The sequence below is a fragment of the Canis lupus genome, chromosome X, assembly GCF_011100685.1.
Source record: "Canis lupus familiaris isolate Mischka breed German Shepherd chromosome X, alternate assembly UU_Cfam_GSD_1.0, whole genome shotgun sequence".
Lineage (NCBI taxonomy): Eukaryota > Metazoa > Chordata > Mammalia > Carnivora > Canidae > Canis > Canis lupus.
The window spans coordinates 122,757,729-122,782,104 of NC_049260.1; the positions used below are offsets into that span (position 1 = coordinate 122,757,729).

The 24,376-nt window shown below is 63.1% G+C and overlaps 1 protein-coding gene and 3 long non-coding RNA genes across 8 annotated transcripts; 1 reads left to right on the forward strand and 3 right to left on the reverse strand.

Annotated features, from left to right (window-relative positions):
* Positions 1-3: 3 nt before the first annotated feature.
* On the reverse strand, positions 4-7,971 carry LOC111094961. Its single transcript, XR_005386530.1, has 4 exons — positions 6,576-7,971; positions 6,349-6,482; positions 5,877-5,975; positions 4-47 (listed from the first exon to the last, which is right to left on the reverse strand). It is a non-coding gene; the product is annotated as an uncharacterized LOC111094961 (long non-coding RNA).
* Positions 7,972-7,976: 5 nt separating this feature from the next.
* On the forward strand, positions 7,977-23,637 carry PLXNB3 (plexin B3). Of its 5 annotated transcripts, none has more exons than XM_038588662.1 (37): positions 7,977-8,130; positions 9,577-9,700; positions 10,859-10,975; positions 11,233-12,273; positions 12,618-12,797; positions 13,425-13,553; positions 13,647-13,747; positions 14,141-14,270; positions 14,432-14,588; positions 14,678-14,786; positions 14,869-14,983; positions 15,083-15,208; positions 15,278-15,394; positions 15,678-15,771; positions 15,855-16,024; positions 16,228-16,379; positions 16,639-16,744; positions 17,412-17,542; positions 17,793-17,969; positions 18,076-18,271; positions 18,404-18,643; positions 18,727-18,888; positions 18,978-19,129; positions 19,290-19,390; positions 19,469-19,692; positions 19,808-19,986; positions 20,153-20,219; positions 20,456-20,783; positions 20,915-21,018; positions 21,108-21,201; positions 21,552-21,736; positions 21,848-22,008; positions 22,185-22,332; positions 22,505-22,590; positions 22,658-22,733; positions 22,851-22,925; positions 23,225-23,637. In XM_038588662.1, the coding sequence occupies exons 2-37, from the start codon at positions 9,641-9,643 to the stop codon at positions 23,327-23,329; spliced, it is 5,895 nt and encodes a 1,964-aa protein (XP_038444590.1). In that variant the 5' UTR covers positions 7,977-8,130; positions 9,577-9,640; the 3' UTR covers positions 23,330-23,637. The 5 variants fall into 5 exon arrangements, with proteins under 5 accessions (XP_038444590.1, XP_038444591.1, XP_038444592.1 ...); XM_038588663.1 differs by having other exon boundaries at positions 22,526-22,590; XM_038588664.1 differs by having other exon boundaries at positions 18,452-18,643.
* Positions 12,336-13,357, reverse strand: LOC119868548. The gene is made up of 3 exons (XR_005386533.1): positions 13,216-13,357; positions 12,636-13,056; positions 12,336-12,470 (listed from the first exon to the last, which is right to left on the reverse strand). It is a non-coding gene; the product is annotated as an uncharacterized LOC119868548 (long non-coding RNA).
* LOC111094738 lies at positions 16,112-21,785 on the reverse strand. Its single transcript, XR_005386532.1, has 5 exons — positions 20,414-21,785; positions 18,611-20,313; positions 18,372-18,499; positions 16,742-16,844; positions 16,112-16,462 (listed from the first exon to the last, which is right to left on the reverse strand). It is a non-coding gene; the product is annotated as an uncharacterized LOC111094738 (long non-coding RNA).
* Positions 23,638-24,376: the final 739 nt, after the last annotated feature.

Consider the following 24,376-nt stretch of genomic DNA (forward strand, 5'->3'; position numbering starts at 1 on the left):
TTCTCTCTGCCTGCTGTTCCCCCTGCTTGTATGATCTCTCTCTCTCTCTGTCAAATAAATAAATAAATAAAATTTTTTTAAAAAAACTAACTCAAAATAGAAAAAGTCATCCAAAAATTCATATAGGATCTCAAGGGACCCCAAATAACCAAACAATTCTGAAAAGGAAGCACAAAGTTGGAGGAGTCGCACTTCCTGATTTCAAAACATGTTCCGAAGCTACAGGAACCGAGACAGTGCAGCACTGGCGTCAAGACAGACAAATAGACCAACAGAACAGAATAGAGACCCCGGAATAAATCCTGACAAGGGCGCAAGACCATCCAATGGGGAAAGGACAGTCTCCTCACCAAATGGTGCTGGGACAACTGGACAGCCACATGCAAAAAAGAATGAAACTGGACCACTTCCTTACATCATACACAAAAATCAACTCAACACTGTTTAGAGGCCTAAACATAAGACCTCCAACTATAAAACTAGAAGAAAATATGAGGAGGGGAAGCATCATGACATTGGACTTGGCAAGGACTTCTTGGAAATGACACCAAACGTGCAGGTGACAAAAGCAAAAAGTAGACAAATGGGAGGACTACACCAAACAGAGAAACTGTGGTGCATCTAAGGACCGTGCAATCAAAGGAGTGCAAGGCCCCCTCTGGAATGGGAGAAAGTATCTGCGCATCACACATCCGACAAGGGCCTAATATTCAGAATACATAAAGAACTCCTACAACTCAACAACAAAAAAATCAAATTCCCCAATTAAAAAATGGGCAAAGGACTCGAATAGACATTACTCCAGAGATGACATACAAATGGCCGAGTATATGAAAAGTTGCTCAACGTCACTGATCATCAAGAAATGTAAATCAGGGCAGCCTGGGTGGCTCAGCGGTCCTGGGGTGTGATCCTGGAGACCCGGGATCAAGTCCCATGTTGGGTTTCCTGCATGGAGCCTGCTTCTCCCTCTGCCTGTGTCTCTGCCTCTTTCTCTCTCTGTGTGTGTCTCTCATGAATAAATAATAAAATCTCTTTAAAAATCCTAAAAAAAAAAAAAAAAGCAGAAGGGGGCGCCTGGGTGGCTCAGTTGGTTAAGGGTCCAACTCTTGGTTTTAGCTCAAGTCATGATCTCAGGGTGGTGAAGGAATCTGCTTGAGGATTCTCTCCCTCTCACTCTGCCCCCCACCCCGCTCATATACATTCTCTCCATCTCTCTCAAATAAATTAATTAATCTTTTAAAAAAACAGAAAATCTCAGGTGTTGGCAAGGATGTGAAGAAATTGGAAACTTGTGCACTGTTGGGAATGATACCATGGTGCAAGTGCTCTGGAAACAGTATAGAGGTTCCTGAAAAAATTTTAAGTACCTAAAAGACCTAAAATAATTGCCATATGATACAGCAATCCTACTTATGAAAAGAATTGAAAGCAGAGATATTTGTGGGGTTTTTAACTTTTTTAGATTTTTATTTAAATTCAATTAATTAACATATAGTGTATTATTAGTTTCAGGGGTAGAATTTAGTGATTCATCAGTTGCATATAACACCCAGTGCTCCTCACATCACCTGCCCTCCTCAATGGCCATCCTCCAGTGATCCCGTCCCTTTACCTACCTCCCCTCCAGCAACCCTCAGTTTGTTTCCTTTTAAAAAATATATTTTTAAATAATTAAAGATTATTTTATTTGTTTTATCTATTATTTATTTATTTATTATTTATTTATTTATTTTATTTGTTTGCTCGACAGAGAGATAGAGCCAGAGACCACAAGCAGGAGGTGGGGACATGGCAGAGGGATAAGGAGAACAGATCCCTTACTGAGCAGGGACCACGATTCAGGGCTTGATCCCAGCACCCTGCTGGGAGGTCCAAGAGGTTGCTGCCTGTGTTCTCCTCTAGGATTTTGATGGCTTCCTGTCTCACATTTAGGTCTTCAATCCATTTTGAGTTTATCTTTGTGTCTGGTGTAAGAGAATGGTCCACTTTCATACTTCTACATGTGGCTAGTTTTCCCAACCATTTGTTGAAGAGACTGTCTTTTTTCCATTGGAGATTCATTTTTTTAAGGATTTTATTTATTTATTCATGAGAGACAGAGAGAGAGAGAGAGAGAGAGAGAGAGACACAGGCAGAGGGAGAAGCAGGCTCCACGCAGGGAGCCCGATGTGGGCCTCGATCCCGGGACTCCAGGATCACGCCCCAGGCAGAAGGCGGTGCTAATCCGCTAAGCCACCCAGGGATCCCCTCCATGGAGATTCTTCCTGCTTTGTTGAATATTAGTTGGTCATAGAGTTGAGGGCCTATTCTGGGTTCTCTATTGTGTTCCTTGATCTATGTGTCTGTTTTTGTGCCAGCACCACACTGTCTGGACAATCACAGCTTTGGAATACAGCTTGAAGTCAGGCATTGGGATGCCCTCGGCTCTGGTTTTCTTTTTCCACATTCCTTTGGCTATTTAGGGTCCTTTCTGGTTCCATATGAATTTTAGGATTATTTGTTCCAGCTTTGTGAAGAAAGTCTGGGGATTGCATTGAATGTGTAGATTGAAAGCAGAGATATTTGTATATCCAAGTTCATGGCAGTACTATTCACAACAGAACCTGAGCACCTATCAGCTGATGAATGAATGAGCAAAATGTGGCCTATCCACGCAATAGAATATTATTCTTTCTGAAAAAGGGAGGAAATCCTGACATACTCTACAACATGGATGAACCTCGAGGGCATGATGCCAAGTGAAAGAAGCCAGTCATAAATAACAAATACTGTATGATTCCACTTCTATGAGGTAGTGAATGTAATCAAATTTCTTTTTTTTTTTTATGATAGTCACACAGGGAGAGAGAGAAAGGCAGAGACATAGGCAGAGGGAGAAGCAGGCTCCATGCACCGGGAGCCTGACGTGGGATTCGATCCCGGGTCTCCAGGATCGCGCCCTGGGCCAAAGGCAGGCGCTAAACCGCCGCGCCACCCAGGGATCCCCTGTAATCAAATTTCTAAAAACAGAAAGTAAAACGATAGGTACCAAGGGCTGGAGGGAGGGGCCGAGGGAGAGTTGTTTGATGGGTATAGAGTTGCAGCTTTGCAAGATGAAAGTTCTGGAGATCTGTTTCATAACAGTTTAAGCATACTTAACACTACTGAACTTAAGTGCACTTAAAACTACACGCTTGGCCCTGCCCAAGAGCGGGCCCAACACCAGTCCCTACTGCTCAGATGCCAGTGAGCCCCCATCCACATGCTTCTGCCTTGTTCTGAGTTTAGTGAAAGTAAACTTTGAGAGCTTTGAGAATCAAGGTCAGAAAAGTCTAGAAAGTCACTATAATGGGAAATTTTATGTGATGAATTTTTTACTGCCAAAAAAATTGACTCAAGATAAAGCAGAAAACCTGAATGGTCCCATAATCATTAAAGATATTGGATCAGGGGATCCCCAGGTGGCTCAGCGGTTTAGCGCCTGCCTTTGGCCCAGGGCATGATCCTGGAGTCCCGGGATCGAGTCCCACGTCGGGCTCCCGGCATGGAGCCTGCTTCTCCCTCCTCCTGTGTCTCTGCCTCTCTCTCTCTATGTCTATCATAAATAAATGAATAAATAAATCTTTAAAAAAAGATATTGGATCAACGGGCATTGAGGAGGGCAGTTGATGGGATGAGCACTGGGTGTTATACTATATGTTGGCAAATTGAATTTAAATAAGAAAAAAAAAGGAACTGGATCAGTAGTTTACAATGTATGGATAGAGGGGCAAGAGACCGCAAAACCAAGGTTTGTAGATGAAGTCTATCAGATCTTCAAGAAACAAATATCCCCTCTCTGATAAACTGTTCCAAAGAACAGAAAAAGAAAAAACGCTCTCCCAACATATTTTATGATGTCTCTATACCAAAACTCAACGAGAGTAATACAAGGCAGAAAGAGAGAGAGAAAGAGAAAAAAAGAAAGAACAAAAGAAAAGAAGGGAGGGAAGGAGGGAGGGAGAGAGAGAGAGAGGAAGAGAGGGAGAGAGGAAGGAAGGCAGGGAGACAGGCAGGCAGGCCAATCCAGAACTATACATACATATATATATATTTTAAAAATACGGGCAGCCTTGGTGGCTCAGCGGTTTAGCGCCGCCTTCAGCTCAGGGAGTGATCCTGGAGACCGGGGATCGAGTCCCACATCAGGCTCCTTGCGAGGAGCCTGCTTCTCCCTCTGCCTGGGTCTCTGCCTCTCTCTCTCTCTGTGTCTTCCATGAATAAATAAATAAAATCCTAAAAAAAAAAACCCACACCATGATGAGATTGAGTCTAGCCCAGAAGATGTAAAGGTGGTTTAACATTAGAAAATCAATTAATGTGGGATGCCCGGGTGGCTCAGTGGTTGAGCGTCTGCCTTGGGCTCAGGGCATGATCCCGGGGTCCTGGGATCAAGTCCTGCATCAGGGTCCCTGCTGGGAACCTGCTTTTCCCTCTGTCTGTGTCTCTGCCTCTCTTTGTGCCTCTCATGAATAAATAAATTAAAAATATTTTTAAAAGTATTTCACACCAGTGACACAGAAGGTCACTGAGAAAGAAGACAGATAGCATTTACTATGGCATCATAATTAATGACATGCCAGTCCTCTAGGAAACAATGTATTTAAGGGATGTTAATAAGGGTGCCTGGGTGGCTCAGTCGGTTAAGGGTCTGCCTTCAGCTCTCATGATCTCAGGATCCTGGGATCGAGCCCCACATCAGGCTCCCTGCTCAGTGGGGAGCCTGCTTCTGTCTGCTTCTACCCTTGCTCATTCTCTAAATCTCTCAAATAAATACATAAAATCTTTTAAAAAAATAAGCGATCTTTTTTTTTTTTTTTAATAAGCGATCTTAATAAAGAGAGAGATACACTATGTTCATGGATGGGGAGACAGTATTCTAGAGACAGCTAGTCTCCAAAGTAATTCAGAATTCAACAAATTCTCTATTTACCCCTTCAAAGAAATCCCAACAGACTTTTTCCTAAACCTTGACAAGCTGGGTTTTTTTTTTTTTTTTAAGTTTTAAGGAAAACTAAAGGCCCTAGAATAGGCAAGATAATTTTTTTAAAAGATTTTATTTATTTATTTGAGAGAGTGGGCAGGAGAGAGAGGGTGCACGCACAAGCCAGGGGAGAGGCAGAGGCAGAGGGAGAAACAGGCTCCTCGCAGGGAGCCAGATGTGGGACTCCATCCCAGGACCCCGGGATCACGACCTGAGCCAAAGGCAGACGCTCAACTGCTGAGCCACCTGGGTGCCCTGGCAAGATAATTTTGGAAGATGAGGAGGGGGAGCAACAATCTGACGGGGAAAGCAAGGAGAAGGAAAAGGAAGCCTTCAAGCTTTCGTAAGTGTAGTAGAGGCAGACAAAGACACCAAAGGGACAGAGGACAGAGCTGCCAGCCTCCCAGACCTGGGACAGGGCATGTGACCAAGGGCTCAGTGCACATCAGTGGACAGCCCTCCACATGGAAAAGGAGAAAAACGTGACCCCTACCTCACACCAGCTGCAAACAAACCCACTCCAGAGGCATTAAAGAGCACCTGAATATGAAAACCAATTTTATAATATTTAGAAACGGGGCACCTGGGTGGCTCAGTGGGTTCAGTATCTGCTTTCAGCTAGGGTCATGATCCTGGGATGGAGCCCCCCATCGGGCTCCCTGCTCTCGGCCTCCCACTCCCCCTGCCTGTGTGCTCACTCTCTCTGTCTCGAATAAATAAATAAAATCTTTAAAGAAAATTGAGAAAAGAGACCCAGGAGACAACTTCTCTGACCTCGGGTAGGGGAAGATTTCTCAAGCAAGACTAAAAGCACAAAGCATAAAAGAGAAGAATGATAGGGGCAATTAAATCTACATTAAGACTTGCTTACCCAACGATGCCACTGGCAATCTGAGAAGACAAGTCACAGGCCCGGAGAAGACGCAACAGATCGGACACTGGTGCCCACACTGTACACAGAACCCGTCAGCTGGTGGGGAAAGACAACCCACATCAAAACCTTGGCAAAAACAAAAAACAAAAAAACAAACCCTGGCAAAGCCACGCTCGGGCATTTTGCAGCAAAGGAAGCATGGAAAAGCTCAACGGGACTGGTAGGCAGCGGATGACAAGTCAGAGCGCCACGAGGTGTCACCACCTGGACCCACAGCACGGACAGGAAGGACTAAGGAAAAGCCCTCGTAGCAAGTGTCGGTGACCATGCGGCCCACAGAAACGCGTACGCGGTGGCGGCGGCGGACGTGGGACAGCAGCTGGGACGATGCCCCAGCCTGGAAACCCCAAGTGCCCGCGGCCAGGGGACCCAGGGAGCTCCTCGCGGCGCCCCGGACCCCGGTGCTCACCCAGACGCTGGGCGCGGCAGCACGGGGCGCCCCGACGGATGGCGGAGGCCGCCCCCCAGCCCTTCCGGGGACGCGGGCAAGGCAGTGGCAAGGGGCCGGGGTCACCGCCCGAATCCTCCAGCTCGACTCCCTTTCTGTAGGAGGAAAGCCCACAAAGCCAGCGGGCGGCGTCCACGGGCGCCACCGCCTTGGGACGAGGGGCCCTTGCAGGCCACACGCACACACACCTGTTAAAAACCGGGTGGAGTGAGGGCAGGTTTCTTTTCTTCCGTGGAGAGGTAGGAAAGCTGTTCCCACCGCTGAGCCAGAAGCTGTCTTTCCTGACGTCACCGAGGACACACGTGGGTGTTAGGTGTGGACGGAGAAAGGTTTGGGGAGAGAGGGCCAGCTGTCTACGGGGTTGCTGAGGGCAGTCCTTCCCATCCTATGGGTCAGAGCCAGCCCCTCCTCGGCCCTCCCCAACAGCCTGCCCCGCCTGGAGCTTCTAGATCCTTCCCTTGGCCCCCTCTCGGCCACCTGGTCTTCCCCCTTGGAGGGTGCATGGCTGGAGGCAGTCACATCCACATCTGCCGGGCCTTTGGGCTCTGGGTCGCCCGCTTCCCGGGGCACCCCGATCTCCCCTCCGAGTTCCCACCCCATCCCAGTGCTCCAGTCACCTCGTGCTGAGCTTCTCACACTCAGACCCCAACGACTCCCCTGGCCGGCTCCTCTTGCTCACGGAGCCCTCAGTCCGCCCGTCCCTCCCCACACTGCCCACCCCTCTCCGCTGGCACCCCTGCCCTGAAGGGAGCAACGCTCCAGCAGAAAGGGCCCGGGGTCCCCTGGATTCTCCTCCATCCACTGCCCCCACCCATCCAACACCAGGCCTCTAGGATTCCGTCCCCTCCAGTGTATCTGCCACGCGCCCCCCTCTCTCCATGCCCACAGCCACCACTGCTCCACACTCCCCCACGTTCTCCACCCAGGGCCACCGGCTTACACTTGTCCAAATTCACAGCTATTTACAAGGTCGTGGTGACGTACGTAAGTCCAGGTCCTCCCTCATTTGCTCACCTCTGCACCCACCTCGAGCACGCCTGTGCTCCGGGCAGGGGGAAACCCCCGTGCGCGTGTCACCCGCAGGCCCTCTCCACTTGGTTCAGAGCTCGGGACCACGTGGCCCGATGGTGAAGTACAGGGGCCCTGCGGTGGACTCTCGGCCTGGCCACCAACTGGCCATGCAGCTTCCTAACCTCCCGTGCCTCCGTTTCCCCGCTTGTGAACTGGAGGAAATAACTGTACCCCCTCCGGGCTCATCAGAGGGAGCGAAGGGGTTAACGCACACGGAGAGCGCCCTGCTTGTCAGGAAGGCATCAGCAGGAGCAGAAGTGTGTGGTTCAAGGTCAGCTTCACTGTCCCGGAGACTAGGCTCCCCGCCTTGGCGCCCTCCAGAGGTGGGGGGTGTCCCCCAGAGATGGGCTCCTCCGGCAGTGGGGCCGCGGCAGGTGGCTCCGTCCCGAGGCCCGAGACCCTGGGAGCGGGAAGGCGCCGGCCCCAGCCCCAGGGCCCGCCCGCCCTCACCTGCTCGGCCAGGTGCCCACCAGGGCCGGCAGGGGGCAGCAGCGCCCCGCCCTGCCCCAGCAGGCAACTGGGCGGGCGGGGAGGGGCTGGGCAGCCCGGCAGGCCCCGCCAGGATAAGTCGGGTTGGGCGCGATTGCATTGTGGGGAGGGAGGCCGGGGCTGCGCCGGGCCGCACTTCTGGCACTGCCAGCTGCTCCTCACCCCTGCCAGCGGCCCACCCAGGTAGGCAGGGGCTGGGCTGGCGGGGGCGCGGGGGGCCGGGGCCGCCGCGTCGCGGGGCACCGCCACGGGCCGTGCTGGGACCTGGGAGAAGCCAGGGGTCTGCAGAGCCGCCTCGCCCGACAGGGCAAAGGCCCTCGGGCACCAGCCAGAGCCCCGGGACGACAGCCCCCGATGCCTCAGGGGCCCGGTACCCCTCCAGGCGGTGGCCCTGGAGCTGGGGGAGGACCCCTGGCTTCTAACCCCCATGGGAAAGCTCTCGGGGCGGGGGGCAAGGCATAGGGTAGGGAGGAGGCCCGCCTGGCTCCCCACCCCCACAGCCACCCAACCGGCCCAGCCAGGTGGCAGCGAGCCCCACTGCTGCCACCTCGTCCCGGAGCGAGCTGCTGGAGCCTGCCGTGGCCGCCGCCGCGCCACGGAGAAAGCGGGGACCCCAACCTGAGCGCACCTGCCCCTGCGCCACAGGCCGGAGCCCCTGCGCCGCCAGCCTCGTGGGCAGACGGTGCCCGGCGCGGCTGGCAGGAGACCAGCTGCCGGTCGCCACTCCCTCCCCAACCCCCTTGGCACCCCGCGCTCAGAGGGGAGCCCAGCATCCTGGGATGCTGCTCCCCTGGGGGCTGTGGGGGGAGGGAACAGCTGGCAACCATTGCCATGCCTGAAGCCAAGTGCTGAGCTCCTGGGGACCGGGCCCCTACCCGTCCCGTGCACCCCCTTTGCCTCGGCCCCTCCAGCAGCATCCTCCCCTGGCACTGCCCACTCCCATCACGCCGTACCTGGCACGATTTATGGGTCCCCCAGGGTGGGGCCGGATGGAGACAGGTCCCTTGCTCTCTGGCCAGTCTTATTCCCGGCCGAGGGGGCGGGGGGGGGAGCAGGGGGGTAGCAGGTCTCCTGGACGTGCTGCCTTCGTCAGCACCTCCCTGCCCCCAGCCCGGACAAAGGCAGGCATTGAGGGCCACGACTGGCACTTGGACCAGGCGCCCAGGCTACCAAGGCTAAGGCTGGCATGGCAGGGGCTCAGCAGCCTGACCTTCCCGCGGAGGCTCGGTGGCCTACCCTGCGCCCTTGGCGGGGACCCGGGAGGGGGACACAGAGAGGACCACGCTGGCTGGCACGGGGCGGGAGTGGGGCGGGGCGGGCTGTGTGGGTCCCATTTTTCTGGCTGGAAGAAACCCTGTCCTTTGTCCCCAGGTCCCAGGGGGTGTCTCTCTGGGGGTGGGGAGTGGCAGGGAGCCCCCTGGCCAGAACAGCCCCGGGGGTGGGGGGTAAGAGCACCAGATAGTGAGTCCCTGGCCTGGGCCCGTGGACAGAGAGGACATTGTTGGGGTGGAGGCAGGGCCCCTATTGACAAAGCTGCCAGCTGTGGTGGAGCCCAGCCGCCAGGCCCTTGGCCCCCCTGGCCTCACTCCTCCCTCAGGGCCAAGCCTCCACTGTCTCCCTCCCGCTCAGGACAATGCCCCCCACAGCCGTCTCGTGCCCGTCACCACTGCCCTGGGCCAGCTGAACTGAGGAGATGCGCCTCCCTTGGTGCCACACTGCCCGGGAGACCCCTCCGCTGCTCCCCTGCGAGGCGGTAAGTGTCTGGGGCCCCCGTCTACACGGATGTCCCCAGGCGGTCCAGGGCCGGGCCCGGCCCCGTAGCACAGGGGGGCCCGGGCGTGGGGCCCCAGATGCTGTCCCTCCACCCCCACACCCACACGCCCCAGACGCTGCTGCCAGTATCCCAGATCTAGAGGAAATGTCCCTGTCCTCAGGCCAGGCCTGACCTTCCTGCCTGTGTCCCGGAGATAAGGGGCTGGGGGCCCCCCTCGGGGCCCTGCCCCAGCTGGCACACCCACCAGGGCCCCGGCTCCGTCTCTGCTGCCAGGCTGCAGGGCGCAGACTGACAGTGGGCCTACCCCGCTGGCACAGGCGCACGTGGCCGGCTGTGCAGGACCCTAGCTCACGGCGGGCCCTGGCTTCTGTCCCCTTCTCCGTGGGTCCGTGCCCAGCAGCTCCGGCCGGCACGGGCTCTCCTTCTGTGCCTGTGGCGCCTGGTCCCCTAGACAGCCGGCCGGGGCCCAGGTGGCTGAGCGGGGTGGCTGCCCACGGCCCCGGCCAGCAGGTGGGGTGTGGGTCCACAGCAGGGGCCCCGCTCGAGCCTTCTCTGGAGGCTTGCACCCCCCGCCCCCCCCCGCAAGGCCCACGGGAGATACCCCTGTGGTGTGAACGAAGGGCTCCGCATGGGTCGTGGGGGGGTTGCCCCCTCCTCAGCGAGGCTCGCCCCTCTTTTCTCTCATGCCTCCAGGTCAACACCCCCAGGGGCTGGGGCCCACAGGCCTCCCCCTGCACCCCTCCCCACCTCCCCCAGCCCCCGCTCTGTCTGGCTCTCACATCTCCCCCCACCCCAGCCCCTGCTCTGCCCCCGCTGCTGCGGGCGGTCTCCGCCTGCCAGTCTCTGGCTGCCTCAGTTTCTCCCTGGCTGTCTCTCCCATGCCCCGCACTGCCTGTCCCCACCGCCAAGGGTCCAGTCTTTACAGCTGGCCCTGCCTGCCCAGGCTGAGTTTTCTCTCCCCGCCTTTGATGTCCCCTGCGCTACGGATGCCCCCCCAGCACGGTGGCCTCCTGCCTGAGTGGCAGGCACAGGATCCCCGTGACATGCCTTCCGCCACCCTTCCTGGTCCCGCATCCTCGTCCTTGCCCCCCCTTCCCTTCGCCCCACCCCCTGCCTCCCCTGGTCTCTCCCCATCAGCACCTCTGGCTTCTTCCCTGCCTCTCCCACCGCCCTTCTGTCCGCGGGAGTCCTTCTGTCCGTGTTCTGCGGCTGTCCGGGATCTGCCCCTCCTCCAACCATCTAGATGCAGAAAAAGTAGGAGATGAAAGCATTTCTTTCCTTGGGCACACGTGGGGGGGCCCCCCACCCTCTCCGCCTCTCGGGCCCTCCCTTCCTCCGCGTCTCCCCCTGTCTGCTCTGTCCTCTCCCTCCCTTGTAGCTGTCCCTCTCCCGGGGTCTTCCCTCCCTCTGGGGCTCTCTCCCCGCCCCCTTCCTCTGGGCCTCTGGCCGCCCTGGTGGCGCAGGCCGGGGTGCTCTCCCCGCCAGGCCTCACTTGCTCCGCGCCCCCCCAGGTGCCTGCGATGGCTCCCCGGCCTCCCCTCGGCCCCCACCTCCTGCTCGCGCTGCTGCTGAGCCTGCCGCCGCCCCCGACGCGGGCCCGTCACTTCTCGGCCCCCAACGCCACCTTCAACCACTTGGCACTGGCGCCGGGCCTGGGCACGCTCTACGTCGGTGCCGTGAACCGCCTCTTCCAGCTCAGCCCCGAGCTGCGGCTCCAGGCGGTGGCCGTCACCGGGCCGGTCCTCGACAGCCCCGACTGCGTGCCCTTCCGCGACCCGGCCGACTGCCCGCACGCGCGGCTCACCGACAACGCCAACCAGCTGCTGCTGGTGAGCGGCCGCGCGCGGGAGCTCGTGGCCTGCGGGCAGGTGCGCCAGGGCGTGTGCGACAAGCGGCGCCTGGACGACGTGGCCCACGTGCTGTACCAGGCCGAGGACCCCGGCGACGGGCAGTTTGTGGCCGCCAACGCGCCGGGAGTGGCCACGGTGGGCCTGGTGGTGCAGGCGCCGGACCGGGACCTGCTGCTGGTGGCCCGCGGCCTGGCGGGCAAGCTGTCGGCGGGGGTGCCGCCCCTGACCGTGCGCCAGCTGGCGGGGCCGCAGCCCTTCTCGAGCGAGGGCCTGGGCCGCCTGGTGGTGGGCGACCTCTCGGACTACAACAACAGCTACGTGGGGGCCTTCGCGGCCGGCCGCTCGGCCTACTTCGTGTTCCGCCGCCGCGGGGCGCGGGCGCAGGCCGACTACCGCTCCTACGCGGCCCGCGTGTGCCTGGGCGATGCCAACCTTTACTCGTACGTGGAGGTGCCCCTCGCCTGCCGGGGCCAGGGCCTCATCCAGGCCGCCGCCGTCACGCCAAGCACCTTGCTGGGGGCATTCGCCGCGGGCCCCGGCGGGGCGGGCGCCGCCCTGTGCGCCTTCCCCCTGGCGCGGCTGGACGCCAGCATGGAGCACGCGCGGCGCCTGTGCTACACGGCGGGTGGCCGCAGCCCCGGCGGCGCCGAGGAAGCCACCGTGGAGTACGGAGTCACCTCCCGCTGCGCCGCCCTGCCCGCCGTGAGTGCCCCTCCCGCCCGATCCCTCCGCACGGTCTCGGGGAGCTGCCGCCGTAGTCCCGGGCTGCGGGTGGCCGGGCGCTGTCGTGTGACAGCCGCGTGTGACCGCCTGGGTGGAGGATGTCAGGGAGGCGCCGGCTCCCGGCTGCCCTGGGCCAGCTTCTTCTGGTGTTTCTTCCTCCGACGCGTCGGCTTGTCCTGCCACGGGTGGGGGGGGCGCGACCACTGTGGCCCGGATCCCCCAGGGCTCCCGGCCCTGCCCTGCGGCCCTGACTAGCTCTGGGCCCCGGGAAGGCACCCCCCCGCCTCTTCCAGGGGCTGATCCTGCCCTCCCTGTCCACCCAGGACTCCCCCGAGTCGTACCCCTGCGGCGACGAGCACACCCCCAGCCCCATTGCTGGCCGCCAGCCCCTGGAGGCCGAGCCCCTGCTGCAGCTCGAGCAGCCCGTCAGCGCCGTGGCCGGCCTCCAGGCAGACGGGCACACGATCGCTTTCCTGGGGGACACGCAGGGTCAGCTGCATAAGGTGAGGTGACCAGGCCGCCCCAGCCCTGGACCCCCGACACCAAGCCCTCCCGCTGCTCGGCTAGGCCCGGCCTGCTGGCTTGCCTGGGTGTGCCCTGCCCCACCGTGGCTCCGGGAGCCCCGGGTACCTTCCACCTCTCGGGCTGTGTCCCGCCGGCAGGCTGAAAGGCCATGCCACACACCGCTGGCTGGCCGGGTGCCACCTTTCGGGGCTCCTCCTTGCATGACTTAGGATGACTGCCAGGAGGCTCCCAATTTCTCTAGCCAAGAGCAGTCCGGGTGGGCAGGGATGCCACGGGGCGGGCTGGGCAGTGCCTGGTCCCCAGAGCCCACCTGGCCCCAGAAGTCTTGTCTCCCCCTGGCCCGCTTATCTCCCTGCAGCTGCCCGCCTGCCCCTGGCACCCAAGGCCCTTCCTTACCCAGGGTGGCTGGGCGATGGCGAATGGGGGGAGGTGATGCGAGCAGAGCAAGATGCCCAGGGGCCTGGCCTGGCCTCCCTGGGGTAGCAGGAAGGAGAGCTGGCTCCGTGGGACGGGATGCTCCCCGGGAGCCCCAACCAAGGGGAGAGCACGTGTCGTGAACGGTCAGCCCGTGGCCATCTCGAGAGCAGGCCTCGTCGTCCCTCCAGGTCTTCCTCAATGGCTCCCATGGCCACGTGTACCACTCCCAGCAAGTGGGGCCTCGGGGCTCAGCTATCAGCCCAGACCTGCTGGTGGACGGCAACGGCAGCCACGTCTATGTCCTCACTGCCCAGCAGGTGAGGCCTGTCCCCGGGATGGGGGGGACGGGGGGGCAGCACACAGGCACGAATCTCTGCACCCACTGCCCCTGTCCCTCGCTGCCCATCCAGGTGGACCGGGTACCTGTGGCAGCCTGCCCCGAGTTCCCTGACTGCACCAGCTGCCTCCAGGCCCAGGACCCGCTGTGCGGCTGGTGCGTCCTCCAGGGCAGGTGAGCACAAGGCCTGCGTCTGGACTTGGGCCAACAGGTGCCGGTGCAGGGAGGGCACACCCGGAAGTGGCCCTGGCCGTGCCGGGAGGCCAGCCTGGCCTCCTGAGGTGGAGGTGCAGGGCCGCTGTGCAGTCCCTGCGTCCCGCCCCACGTGGCCCCACCGCCCCGTCAGGCCTCTGTCGCCTCGCCCAGGTGCTCCCAGACCCACTTGGGCTCCAGGAACCCCTTCCGGCAACCCTCCCCTCTGTAGCGGTGGCCCCCTCTTACTCAGGTCAAGGCCCAAGCCTGCACACCAGCCCCTCCCTCTTGAGCTTCCCCCCACGAGCCCCGGCTCCCGCTCCCCAGCGGGGCCACCCTGCCCACCCTTGTCACCCCACGGGCCCCTGCCCACAGGTGCACCCTCAAGGGCCAATGTGGGCGGGCAGCCCAGGCCAACCAGTGGCTGTGGAGCTACGAGGACAGCCACTGCCCACACGTCCAGAGCTTACTGCCGGCCTACCGCCCCCGCCAGGAGCAGGGCCAGGTGAGCCGCCGGCCCCTAGGCTGCCCCCCGTCCTCCTCCTCCTCCCCCCTGCCTCTGCTCCTACCCCACTCTGCCCTAGCTCCAGCTCCTTCGGCAACAGAGCCGCACCCCCCCCCACCCAGGAGCCCCTGCCTGCTCTGTTTTCCTTGCATGTATCCCAGGTCACCTTGTCTGTCCCCCGGCTGCCCACCCTGGCCGCGGATGAATACTTCCATTGTGCCTTTGGGGACTATGACAGCTTGGCCCACGTGGAAGGGCCCCACGTGGCCTGTGTCACCCCACCCCAAGACCAGCTGCCGCTTAACCCTCCAGGCACAGGTGAGGGGCCCCTGGGGCAAGGGGACAGGGGGCTGGGGCAGGAGCCACATGACGCGCCGTGCCACCGTCATCCCCACCCCCACCCCCAGACCACATCACCTTGCCCCTGGCTTTGATGTTTGAGGATGTGGCTGTGGCTGCCACCAACTTCTCCTTCTACGACTGCAGTGCTGTCCAGGCCTTGGAGGTGGCCGCCCCGTGAGTGCTGGGCTTGGCAGCCGGGGAGGGGTGGCGACCCCCGATGGAGCCCGACCTGAGCAGCACCCGCCTTCCCCTGCAGGTGCCGTGCCTGTGTGGGCAGCATCTGGCGGTGCCACTGGTGCCCCCGGAGCAGCCGCTGTGTGTATGGGGAGCACTGCCCAGAGGGCGAGGGGACCATTTACAGCGCCCAGGAGGTGGGTGGGCCTGGCCGCCCCGACCACCACCGCACACCCGCCCCACGCCCTGCTCGAGCCTCTCAACTTCTGGAGGGCTAAAAGGTCTCCTTTCCCCAGGCGGACGTCCAGGTGCGTGGCCCGGGGGCTTGTCCCCGGGTGGAGGGCCTGGCCGGCCCCGTCCTGCTGCCCGTGGGTTGGAAGAGCCGCTTGGCCCTGCGTGTGCGGAACCTTCAGCATTTCGGAGTGAGTGGGGGGCTGGCAGGGGTGGGGGCGGGGTGCCGTGTCCAGGGGCCTGACGGTGTCCCCTCCCAGAGCCTGCCCGCCTCCTACCACTGCTGGCTGGAGCTGCCCGGAGAACTTCAACGGCTGCCGGCCTCTCTGGAGGAGACGTCCGGGGACGTGGGCCTCATCTCCTGCCAGGCCCAGCAGGTGTGTGGCCGCCCCACAGCCTCACCTGCCGCCCTCAGACGCGCCCCACACCTCACAGTGTTCCGAGCCGTCAGGGTCTCGCCGTCCCTCGTGAGGCAGGCTCGGTGCGGGCGCTGGGCGCGCGGCAGGAACACGGCACCCACGGCCTCCGCCCCGGGCTTGCGGTCTGGTGGGAGCCGGGGGCACGGAACAAAGGCACCCATTCTGGGAGGAGGGCCCCGGAGGAGACGGGGGTCGGGGTGTCCCGAGCCGGGCCCGGCCTGACCCCACCCTCCACCCACAGCTCCGCCCGTCCGTGGCCCAGCGGGAGCTCCGGGTGCCCATCTATGTCACCCGGGGCAAGGCTCAGCGGCTGGACAATGCCCACACTCTTCATGGTGAGCTTGGGGGCGGCAGGGCCGGCCAGACAGGGCGTGTGGCAGAGGGGAGGTGCCTCAGCGCGCTGCCTGCCCTTCCCCAGTGACCCTGTACGACTGCGCCGTGGGCCACCCCGACTGCAGCCGCTGCCAGGCGGCCAATGGGAGCCTGGGCTGCGTGTGGTGCAGCCACCGCCAGCCCGCCTGTCGCTATGGCCCTCTCTGCCCCCCGGAGGCCGTGGAGCTGCTGTGTCCCTCTCCCCGCATCGACAGAGTGAGCCTCCAGCCCTCCCTCCCCGCCCGGCCTCGTCCTGTCTGCCCTCCCTGCCCCCCGCCCCCCGCCGTCCTGGCCTCCCCCAGCTCAGGCCCCCAAGCCCTAGCAGCTCTAGCCCGCCCCAGGTGCTGGCTGCTGGGGCACCCCCACCACACAGTGGGGGTGGGTTGGGGAGACTCCATCGCCATCCTTCCCCGCTGCAGATTGAGCCCCTGACGGGGCCCCCCGAGGGCGGCTTGGCCCTCACCATCTGGGGCTCCAACCTGGGCCGGGACTTCGCCGAGGTGCAAGACGCCGTGAACGTGGCCGGCCGCCCCTGCAGCCCCGAGCCCTCTCTCTACCGCACCTCTGCCCGGTGAGCCATCCTGGCTGCCAGGAGCTGAGGGCTGCTTTCCTGGGGAAGCCCTCGGAGAGTGGCTACCGAGAGAGAGGGGCGACCTGCAGCCAAGAAACGTGGGCCCGGGTCAGAAGCGCCAACAGATGAGCCAGGGGAGGGAAAGAGGGGTGGACGGGGGAGGTTCTGAGCAGTGGCTGGTGGGTGGCCCATGGCTCCCACTGAGTCAGGGGCCTGGTCTATGCGAGCCCTGAGCCGCTCCGGGGCCTCCATTCCACAGGATCGTGTGTGTGACATCCCCCGCCCCCAATGGCACCACTGGGCCAATCCAAGTGGCCATTAAGAATCGGCCACCAGGCATCTCAACCCAGCATTTCACCTACCAGGTCAGTGCCCAGCCCGGGGGGGCAGCAGGAGGGAGGGGCCGGAGCGAAACCTAGGTGAGGACTTCAAGGTTGGCCTCGGGGTAGCGGGCAGAGTTCCCACCTGTCCAGGAGGAAAAGCATGTGATCTGATCGAGCCTTCCGGCCGCTGAGTGGAAGACGGGCGAGGGGCAGCAGCAGGACAGTGGGGACCCTACTGCTGGCATCTGTCCAGGCGGAAGGAGGGCGGTGGAAGCAGCGAGTGTGGCAGGCAGGCCAGGGCGAGGGTGGGGGTGACAAGGGAAGGGAGCCGCTGCAGGACTCAGAGTGGTGGGGACTCGCTGCACGTCTGGTGTCTACAGGCCTAGCAGGGGACTGAGGGAGAGTGGAAGCCAGGAGGCCCAGGGCGGGAGCAGTGGGAGGCAGCGGCAGGCTAGTATCAAGGGGTCTGCAGCCCCCCAGGTTGGCGACCGCATCTCAGGATTTAGAGCGGGGGGGGGGGGGGGGGGCGGGAGGCGGAGGCCCGTGGCAGAGGACGAGGCCTCCTGAGGGGCAGAGCAGAGCTGTGAGGTCAGGGGAGGGGGAGGTCAGCTGTAGCCCAAGGGATAAAGGCCAAGCACCTCGGGGACTGGAGCCTGGGTGAGTGTCGGGCCAGGCTGCCATGGCTGCCCCAGCCTGCTCTGTCCCCCAGGACCCCATCCTGCTGAGCCTGAGTCCTCAGTGGGGCCCCCAGGCAGGGGGTACCCAGCTCACTATCCACGGGCAGCACCTCCAGACGGGAGGCAACATCAGTGCCTTTGTGGGTGCACAGCCCTGCCCTATGTGAGTATCTCTCCTCCCGGTCCCCACCGAGTTGCTGTCAGCTGGGGGTATGCGCCGTGGGCCTCATCATCCCCTCGTGTACGTGGGGGCAGTGGGCGCGGGGCTCTCTAAGGCCCCCCACCGAGTCCAAGAGAAATGGTCGCTGTGCCCACCCCTAGTGGTGCCCTCATTGAGGGTGGCAAGTGGGTCTCTGGGTGGGGGTGGCCAGGCCCAGGCTAGAGCCCGAGATGCCAGCCCCTCCGCCCTGCAGCCAGGAGCCGGTGTGTCCTGAGGCCATCGTGTGCCACACCATGTCCCAGGCCAGCCCAGGAGAAGCTGTGGTTCGAGTGGTCTTTGGCCACGCCCAGCGCACGCTGCTCACCAGCCCCTTCCAGTACACGGCCAACCCGCAGCTGGTGGCGGCGGAGCCCAGCGTCAGCTTCCGGGGGTGAGGACCTCGCGCCCTCAAGGCAGCCTCTGCTCCTGGCCGGGAAGGTGGGGCCGGGCCGGGCCACCTGCCACCCCCACCGCTGCTGACTGCCACCCTGACACAGGGGCGGGCGGCTGATCCGAGTCAGGGGCACGGGCCTGGACGTGGTGCAGCAGCCCCTGCTGTCGGTGTGGCTGGCGGCCACAGCGGAGGTGCAGGCTGCAGGTGCTGAGCCCCGGGACCCAACCCCGAGGACGAGCTGTGGGGGCCCCGCCGCAGCGCCCCAGGCTTGTATCCAGCTTCGGGAGGGCTTGCTGCAGGTGAGCACCACACAGGCAGGCGGCAGGGCTGGTCACACCCGGGGCGGGGGTGGGGTGGGCCACTCTGCCCCTGGGGGCGAGCAAGGGAGCCCCGGCTCACCCCTCCTTGTCCCGGCCCCTGCCGCCTCGCAGTGCTCCACTGTCTGTTCCATCAACTCGTCCAGCCTCCTTCTGTGCCAGAGCCCTGCCGTGCCAGATGGGGTGCACCCCCAGCGGGTCTTCTTCACCCTAGACAACGTGCACGTGGACTTTGCCAGCGCCAACGGGGGCCAGGACTTCCAGTACCAGCCCAACCCCCGTCTGGCGCCCCTCAGCCGCGAGGAGCCCACCCGCCCCTACCGCCTCAAGCCGGGCAACGTCCTGGACGTGGAGGTGAGGGCTCCGCTGGCGAGCTCCGTGCGGGGAGCGGGGACACAGGCCGGGCCCCGCGGCTCAGGCTCGGGTCTCTCTCCCAGGGCCAGGGCCTCAACCTGGGGATTAGCAAGGAGGAGGTGCGCGTGCACATCGGCGACGGCGAGTGCCTGGTGAAGACGCTCACGCTCACCCACCTGTACTGCGAGCCGCCCTCCCGGGCCCCGCAGCCCGCCAACGGCTCCAGTGCCCTGCCGCAGTTCGTGGTGAGCCGGGGCTCCAGGGGCATGGGTGGCTGGGCAGGCGGAGCCCTGGGCTCCCCCACTCAGGAGCCTGCCCCCCACCCTGCCCTCAGGTTCAGATGGGCAACGTACGCCTGGCCCTGGGCCCAGTCCAGTACGAGACTGAGCCCACTCTGTCTGCCTTCCCCGTGGAGGCCCAGGTGGGCCTGGGCCTGGGCGCCGCCGTGCTGATCGCCGCTGTCCTCCTCCTCACCCTCATGTACAGGTGAGAGGCCCCTCCTGGTGCCGCTGCCGGTGCCGCAGGCACCTGCACAAACTCCCCTCTGCACTTCAGGAAAGGTGCCAGAGGTGGGCTTCCAGGCCTGGTGGCCTCAGGGGCCCCACCGTCTCGGGCCAGTGACTAACACCTGGCCCCTGGGGTGCAGGCACAAGAGCAAGCAGGCCCTGCGGGACTATCAGAAGGTTCTGGTGCAACTGGAGAACCTGGAGATTGGTGTGGGTGACCAGTGCCGCAAGGAGTTCACAGGTGAGGAGAGCGCAGCGGGGAGGGCGCCGGGGGCCCACCTGAGCCCGAGTGCATACCTCGGTGGCTCCCCGCCCGCAGACCTGATGACCGAGATGACCGACCTCAGCAGCGACCTGGAGGCCAGCGGGATCCCCTTCCTGGACTACCACACCTACGCCGAGCGGGTCTTCTTCCCGGGGCACGGCGGCTGCCCCCTGCAGCCTGCGCTCGAGGGGCCCGGGGAGGAGGGCCGCCGTGCCCCCGTGCGCCAGGGCCTCACTCAGCTCTCCAACCTGCTCAACAGCAAGCTCTTCCTCCTCACAGTGAGGGCTGCGTGGCTGGGCGGGGCGCCCGCGGGGTCTGGAAGGGGGGCAGCGGGCACGGGGGCGGGGGGGCCAGTGGGGGGCCTCCCCTGAGTGCCGGCGCCCCTCCCGCCAGCTCATCCACACCCTGGAGGAGCAGCCCAGCTTCTCCCAGCGGGACCGCTGCCATGTGGCTTCTCTGCTGTCCCTGGCGCTGCACGGCAAGCTCGAGTACCTGACGGACATCCTGAGGACGCTGCTGAGTGACCTGGCTGCCCACTACGTGCACAAGAACCCCAAGCTCATGCTGCGCAGGTTGGCTTTGGCCCCACCGTGGGCCTGGCAGCAGGGGTGGAGGCTCCCCGCTGAGCTGCACCCCCACCCCCCACCCCATCCCGCCTTCCCTCCTTTGCCCACATCAGCCCAGGGACAGGGTGGCCCAGTGACACCCTCTCTCTGACCTGGGGTCTGCTCCCCACAGGACAGAGACCATGGTGGAGAAGCTGCTTACCAACTGGCTGTCCATCTGTCTCTATGCCTTCCTGAAGGTGAGGGGCGCCCGGGATGGCACCGTCACCTTCCCCTCATCTGAAGGCTGCTGCTGTGGCCTCCCCGACCTGTGCCCACAGTTTCCCTGGGGGCCTCGGGGTATGAAGGGTGGGGAAGTGAAGGGTCAGGTGTGAGGCAGAGGCCGGCTGTCATCGTCCTCCCTCCACAGTGGACAGCCCCTCCCTGCCCCTACCTTGTCCCGGGCGCCGACTCTGGCCCGTCCTGATGGTTGCAGGAGGTGGCCGGTGAGCCGCTGTACATGCTCCTCCGGGCCATACAGTACCAGGTGGACAAGGGCCCCGTGGACGCTGTGACCGGCAAGGCAAAACGGACCCTGAACGACAGCCGGCTGCTTCGGGAGGACGTGGAGTTCCGGCCCCTGACGCTGATGGTGTTGGCGGGCCCCAGGGCTGGCGGGGCCGCAGGGGGTGGCGCGGTGCAGCGCGTGCCCGCCCGGGTGCTCGACACAGACACCATCACCCAGGTCAAAGAGAAGGTGTTGGAGCAAGTCTACAAGGGCACCCCCTTCTCCCAGAGGCCCTCAGCGCACGCCCTAGATCTCGGTGAGAGCCCACCACCCCCCATCCCTGCGTGGGGCCGTTGCCACCTGTACACGCTGAGCCCCGCCTGAGTCTCCAAATGGCAGACTGGGAGAGCAGGCTGCGGGCTGACTGGCCTCCCTGGGTGCCCCCAGAGTGGCGCTCGGGCCTTGCTGGTCACCTAACCCTGTCAGATGAGGACCTGACCTCAGTGACCCAGAACCACTGGAAGAGACTCAACACTCTTCAGCACTACAAGGTGCCAGGCGGGCAGGGGCTGGGGGGGGCAGGCCCCCGCCCCCGGGCCAGCCCAGGAAGGAGCCCAGCCTCTGCTCACCTGCCCCCCAGGTCCCGGATGGAGCCACCGTGGGGCTCATCCCCCAGCTGCACAACGGAGGGGCCGTCTCCCAGAGCCTGGCCCAGAACTGCACCCTGGGGGAGAGTGAGTCCTGTGCCCCCACGTGCCCCCACGTGCCCCAGAGCCTGGAGCAGGCAGGCGGGACAACCGGTCCTGCCTTCTGCATCGCCTGGGTGTCCCCCACACCTTGCCGGGGAGGGGGGCCGCCAAAGCTGTACGCAGGGCCATGGACCTGGGGCGGACCAGGGCAGCAGCTCGTCCTGGCCGGGCAGCTCCGGGACCGGGGGCTGTTGGGCTGAGCTCTCCTCCCGCTGCCCTGGTTCTGCTGCCACCCCCAGCCCCACCGGGCCAGGTGAGCAGGCTGGGCAACCGCCGCCAGCGCTGGGGCAGGGGGGACGGGGCGCGGGACTGAGGCCAGACTTCCGGGCCCTCAGACGTTCCCATGCTGGAGGATGGTGAGGAGGGTGGGGTCCACCTCTGGCACCTGGTGAAAGGCACCGAAGAGCCAGAAGGAGCTAAGGCCCGGCGCAGCAGCCTGAGGGAGCGGGAGCGGGAGCGGGAGCGGGCGCGGGCCAAGGCCATCCCGGAAATCTACCTCACCCGCCTGCTCTCCATGAAGGTGGGTGGGCTCCGGGGCTGGGAAGGCGCCCCGGGGGGGGCCCCTGACCGGGCTGGGGGTCGGGCCTGGCGCCAGCACACACCACCCACACGGCCCGCCCACGCCTTCCAGGGCACCCTGCAGAAGTTTGTGGATGACACCTTCCAGGCCATCCTCAGCGTGAACAGGCCCGTGCCCATCGCCATCAAGTACCTGTTCGACTTCCTGGACGAGCTGGCCGAGAAGCACGGCATCGAGGACCCGGAGACGCTGCACATCTGGAAGACCAACAGGTAGGTCGCCGGCTGTCCCCCACCCCGTGCGGAGGGCGGGGGCCACAGGGAGCCGAGCTGGGCAGCCCCCGGCCTGGATCTCCAGCCACCCTGAACGCGGACTGGCAGACAGCTCCCCGTGGAAGTCAGGTGGGGGGCCTGGGCTGACGGCGCGTCTGCGGGCCTGTGCCCCCCAGCCTGCTGTTGCGGTTCTGGGTGAACGCCCTGAAGAACCCGCAGCTCATCTTTGACGTGCGCGTGTCAGACAACGTGGATGCCATCCTCGCCGTCATCGCCCAAACCTTCATCGACTCCTGCACGGTCTCCGAGCATAAAGTGGGCAGGGTAAGGGCAGGGCCGCCCCGGCTTACGGGGTGAGCGCCGCGGGGGCTCAGTACAGAGCCCTGAGTGGCGCTGGGGCACGGGTGGCACAGAACGGGGGCCAGGAGGCTGGGCGAGGGGGCGCTGGTGGTACATCCGGTGACAGGGCCGGAGCTCCCCCCACCTCCCCGCTCAGGCCCACTCCTACCCGGAGCAGGACTCCCCAGTGAACAAACTGCTGTATGCCCGGGAGATCCCTCGCTACAAGCAGATGGTGGAGAGGTAGGTGTCGGGGCACCAGGCCCGGGGGGCAGGGGCTGCCCGCCCCTAACAGCGTCTCCTCTGCCAGATACTACTCCGACATCCGCCAGAGCTCTCCGGCGAGCTACCAGGAGATGAACTCGGCTCTGGCCGAGCTCTCTGGGGTGAGGCACGGCCCAGGGGACACACGGCTGCACATCTGCGTGGGTGCAGAGGGGAGGGGCGGGGCTTGGGCTTTAAGGTCCAGGCTGGGGCCTCACCTCTGCACGGTCGGTCCCCAGAACTACACGTCTGCTCCCCACTGTCTGGAAGCTCTGCAAGAACTCTACAACCACATCCACAGGTATTATGACCAGGTGAGGCCTGCGGTACTCCAGGGGGGAGGGGCACACCCCCAGAGCCCAGAGGGAGGCCCCAGGGACCTTGGGGGTGGGGTGTGGGACGGAAGGAGGTATCCAGGCCCAACAGGCGGAGGGGAGGGAGGGCCCATGTTGGGGAAGAGGCGTGACTTCAATCCAGACTCTTCAGGGAGGCATGGGGCAGCCCCTGCCGGATCCGGAAGCTTCTGCTGAGATGGACACAGGGCTGGGGTGTCCCTGAGCTGATGGACCGAGGGCAGAGGCGTCAGGCAGGGCACCCTCCTCTTCCCTGGCAGATCATCAGCGCCCTGGAGGAGGACCCTGTGGGCCAGAAGATGCAGCTGGCCTGCCGTCTGCAGCAGGTAGCGGCGCTGGTGGAGAACAAGGTGACGGACCTGTAAGCTTGGGCCATAGCGGACGCCCAGCGGCCTGCAGAGGAGCAAGCAGGCCCTCCCACCGCGGTGCCTTCTGACCCCTGGATGGAGCCAGCAACCGAGGAGGGGCCGGCTGGGAGCGGAAGGGGGTTGTGCCCACCAGGAGGCTCCCTGCCACCTCTCCCGCCACGGCCACTGGCCCTTCGCTCCCCTCCCTGGGCTTCTTTCTAATTTATAGGAATCCTTACCTCTTCTCCCACCTCCCCCACTGTATTTATTTGCTTGCTGGAGAATCACATCTGGAAATAAAGTAGAAATACATCTTTTTAGCAAAAGCCCGATCCCCAGGCCCCGCCTGGCCCTATGAGTCTACTCAGCGCTTCCTCGCTTGGCCGTCCCCCAGCCCCATGGCTGTTACTCCCTGCCTAAGGAAGAGGGGGTCACCAGGCACCCCCAGGCCTTGCTCTCCTCTCTCCCCTCGCCTCCCCTGGCCCACCAGCCCCCTTGTCTGCCTACCATGCCCTGCCAGTTCTTTCCGGGCCCAGGGACAATACGACCTAGTGTCTCCCATCCTAGGCTAACCAGCGTCACTGCCGAGCCCCCTCGGCGCCTCTCTGACTCCCCGACAGTCCCTAGCTGGCCTCCCAGCTCCACACTTGGCGCCTCCACTCCCTCCCGGGAGCAGCCAGAGTGATCCTTCTAAAGAGCACAAGTGCCCCTCAGCCTCCTCGGGAGCCTCAGGCTAGTGCCCGGGCCTCCCGGCCTCCCTCCCATCCCCACCCCACCCCACCCCACCCCCGCCTACCACTCTGGCCCAGGAGGTGTCCTCCTGTCTGTCGGGCTGTAGGCCTCACCCCAGCCAGACCCCGCACCTCCCTGGATGCTTACCCACTTACCCCTTCCTGGGGAGCCAACGCTCCCCCATCCCTTGGATGCAGTCCCAAGTCACAGGCTCCAGAGGGCTCTGCTGGACCCGACCCTGGCATCCCTCTGGTATGTCCTGAGAGTTGTGGGCTTGTCTGGTCCCTAGAGGAGGACATCCGAGGACAGGGCAAGGTGGATGGTGGGCCCAGC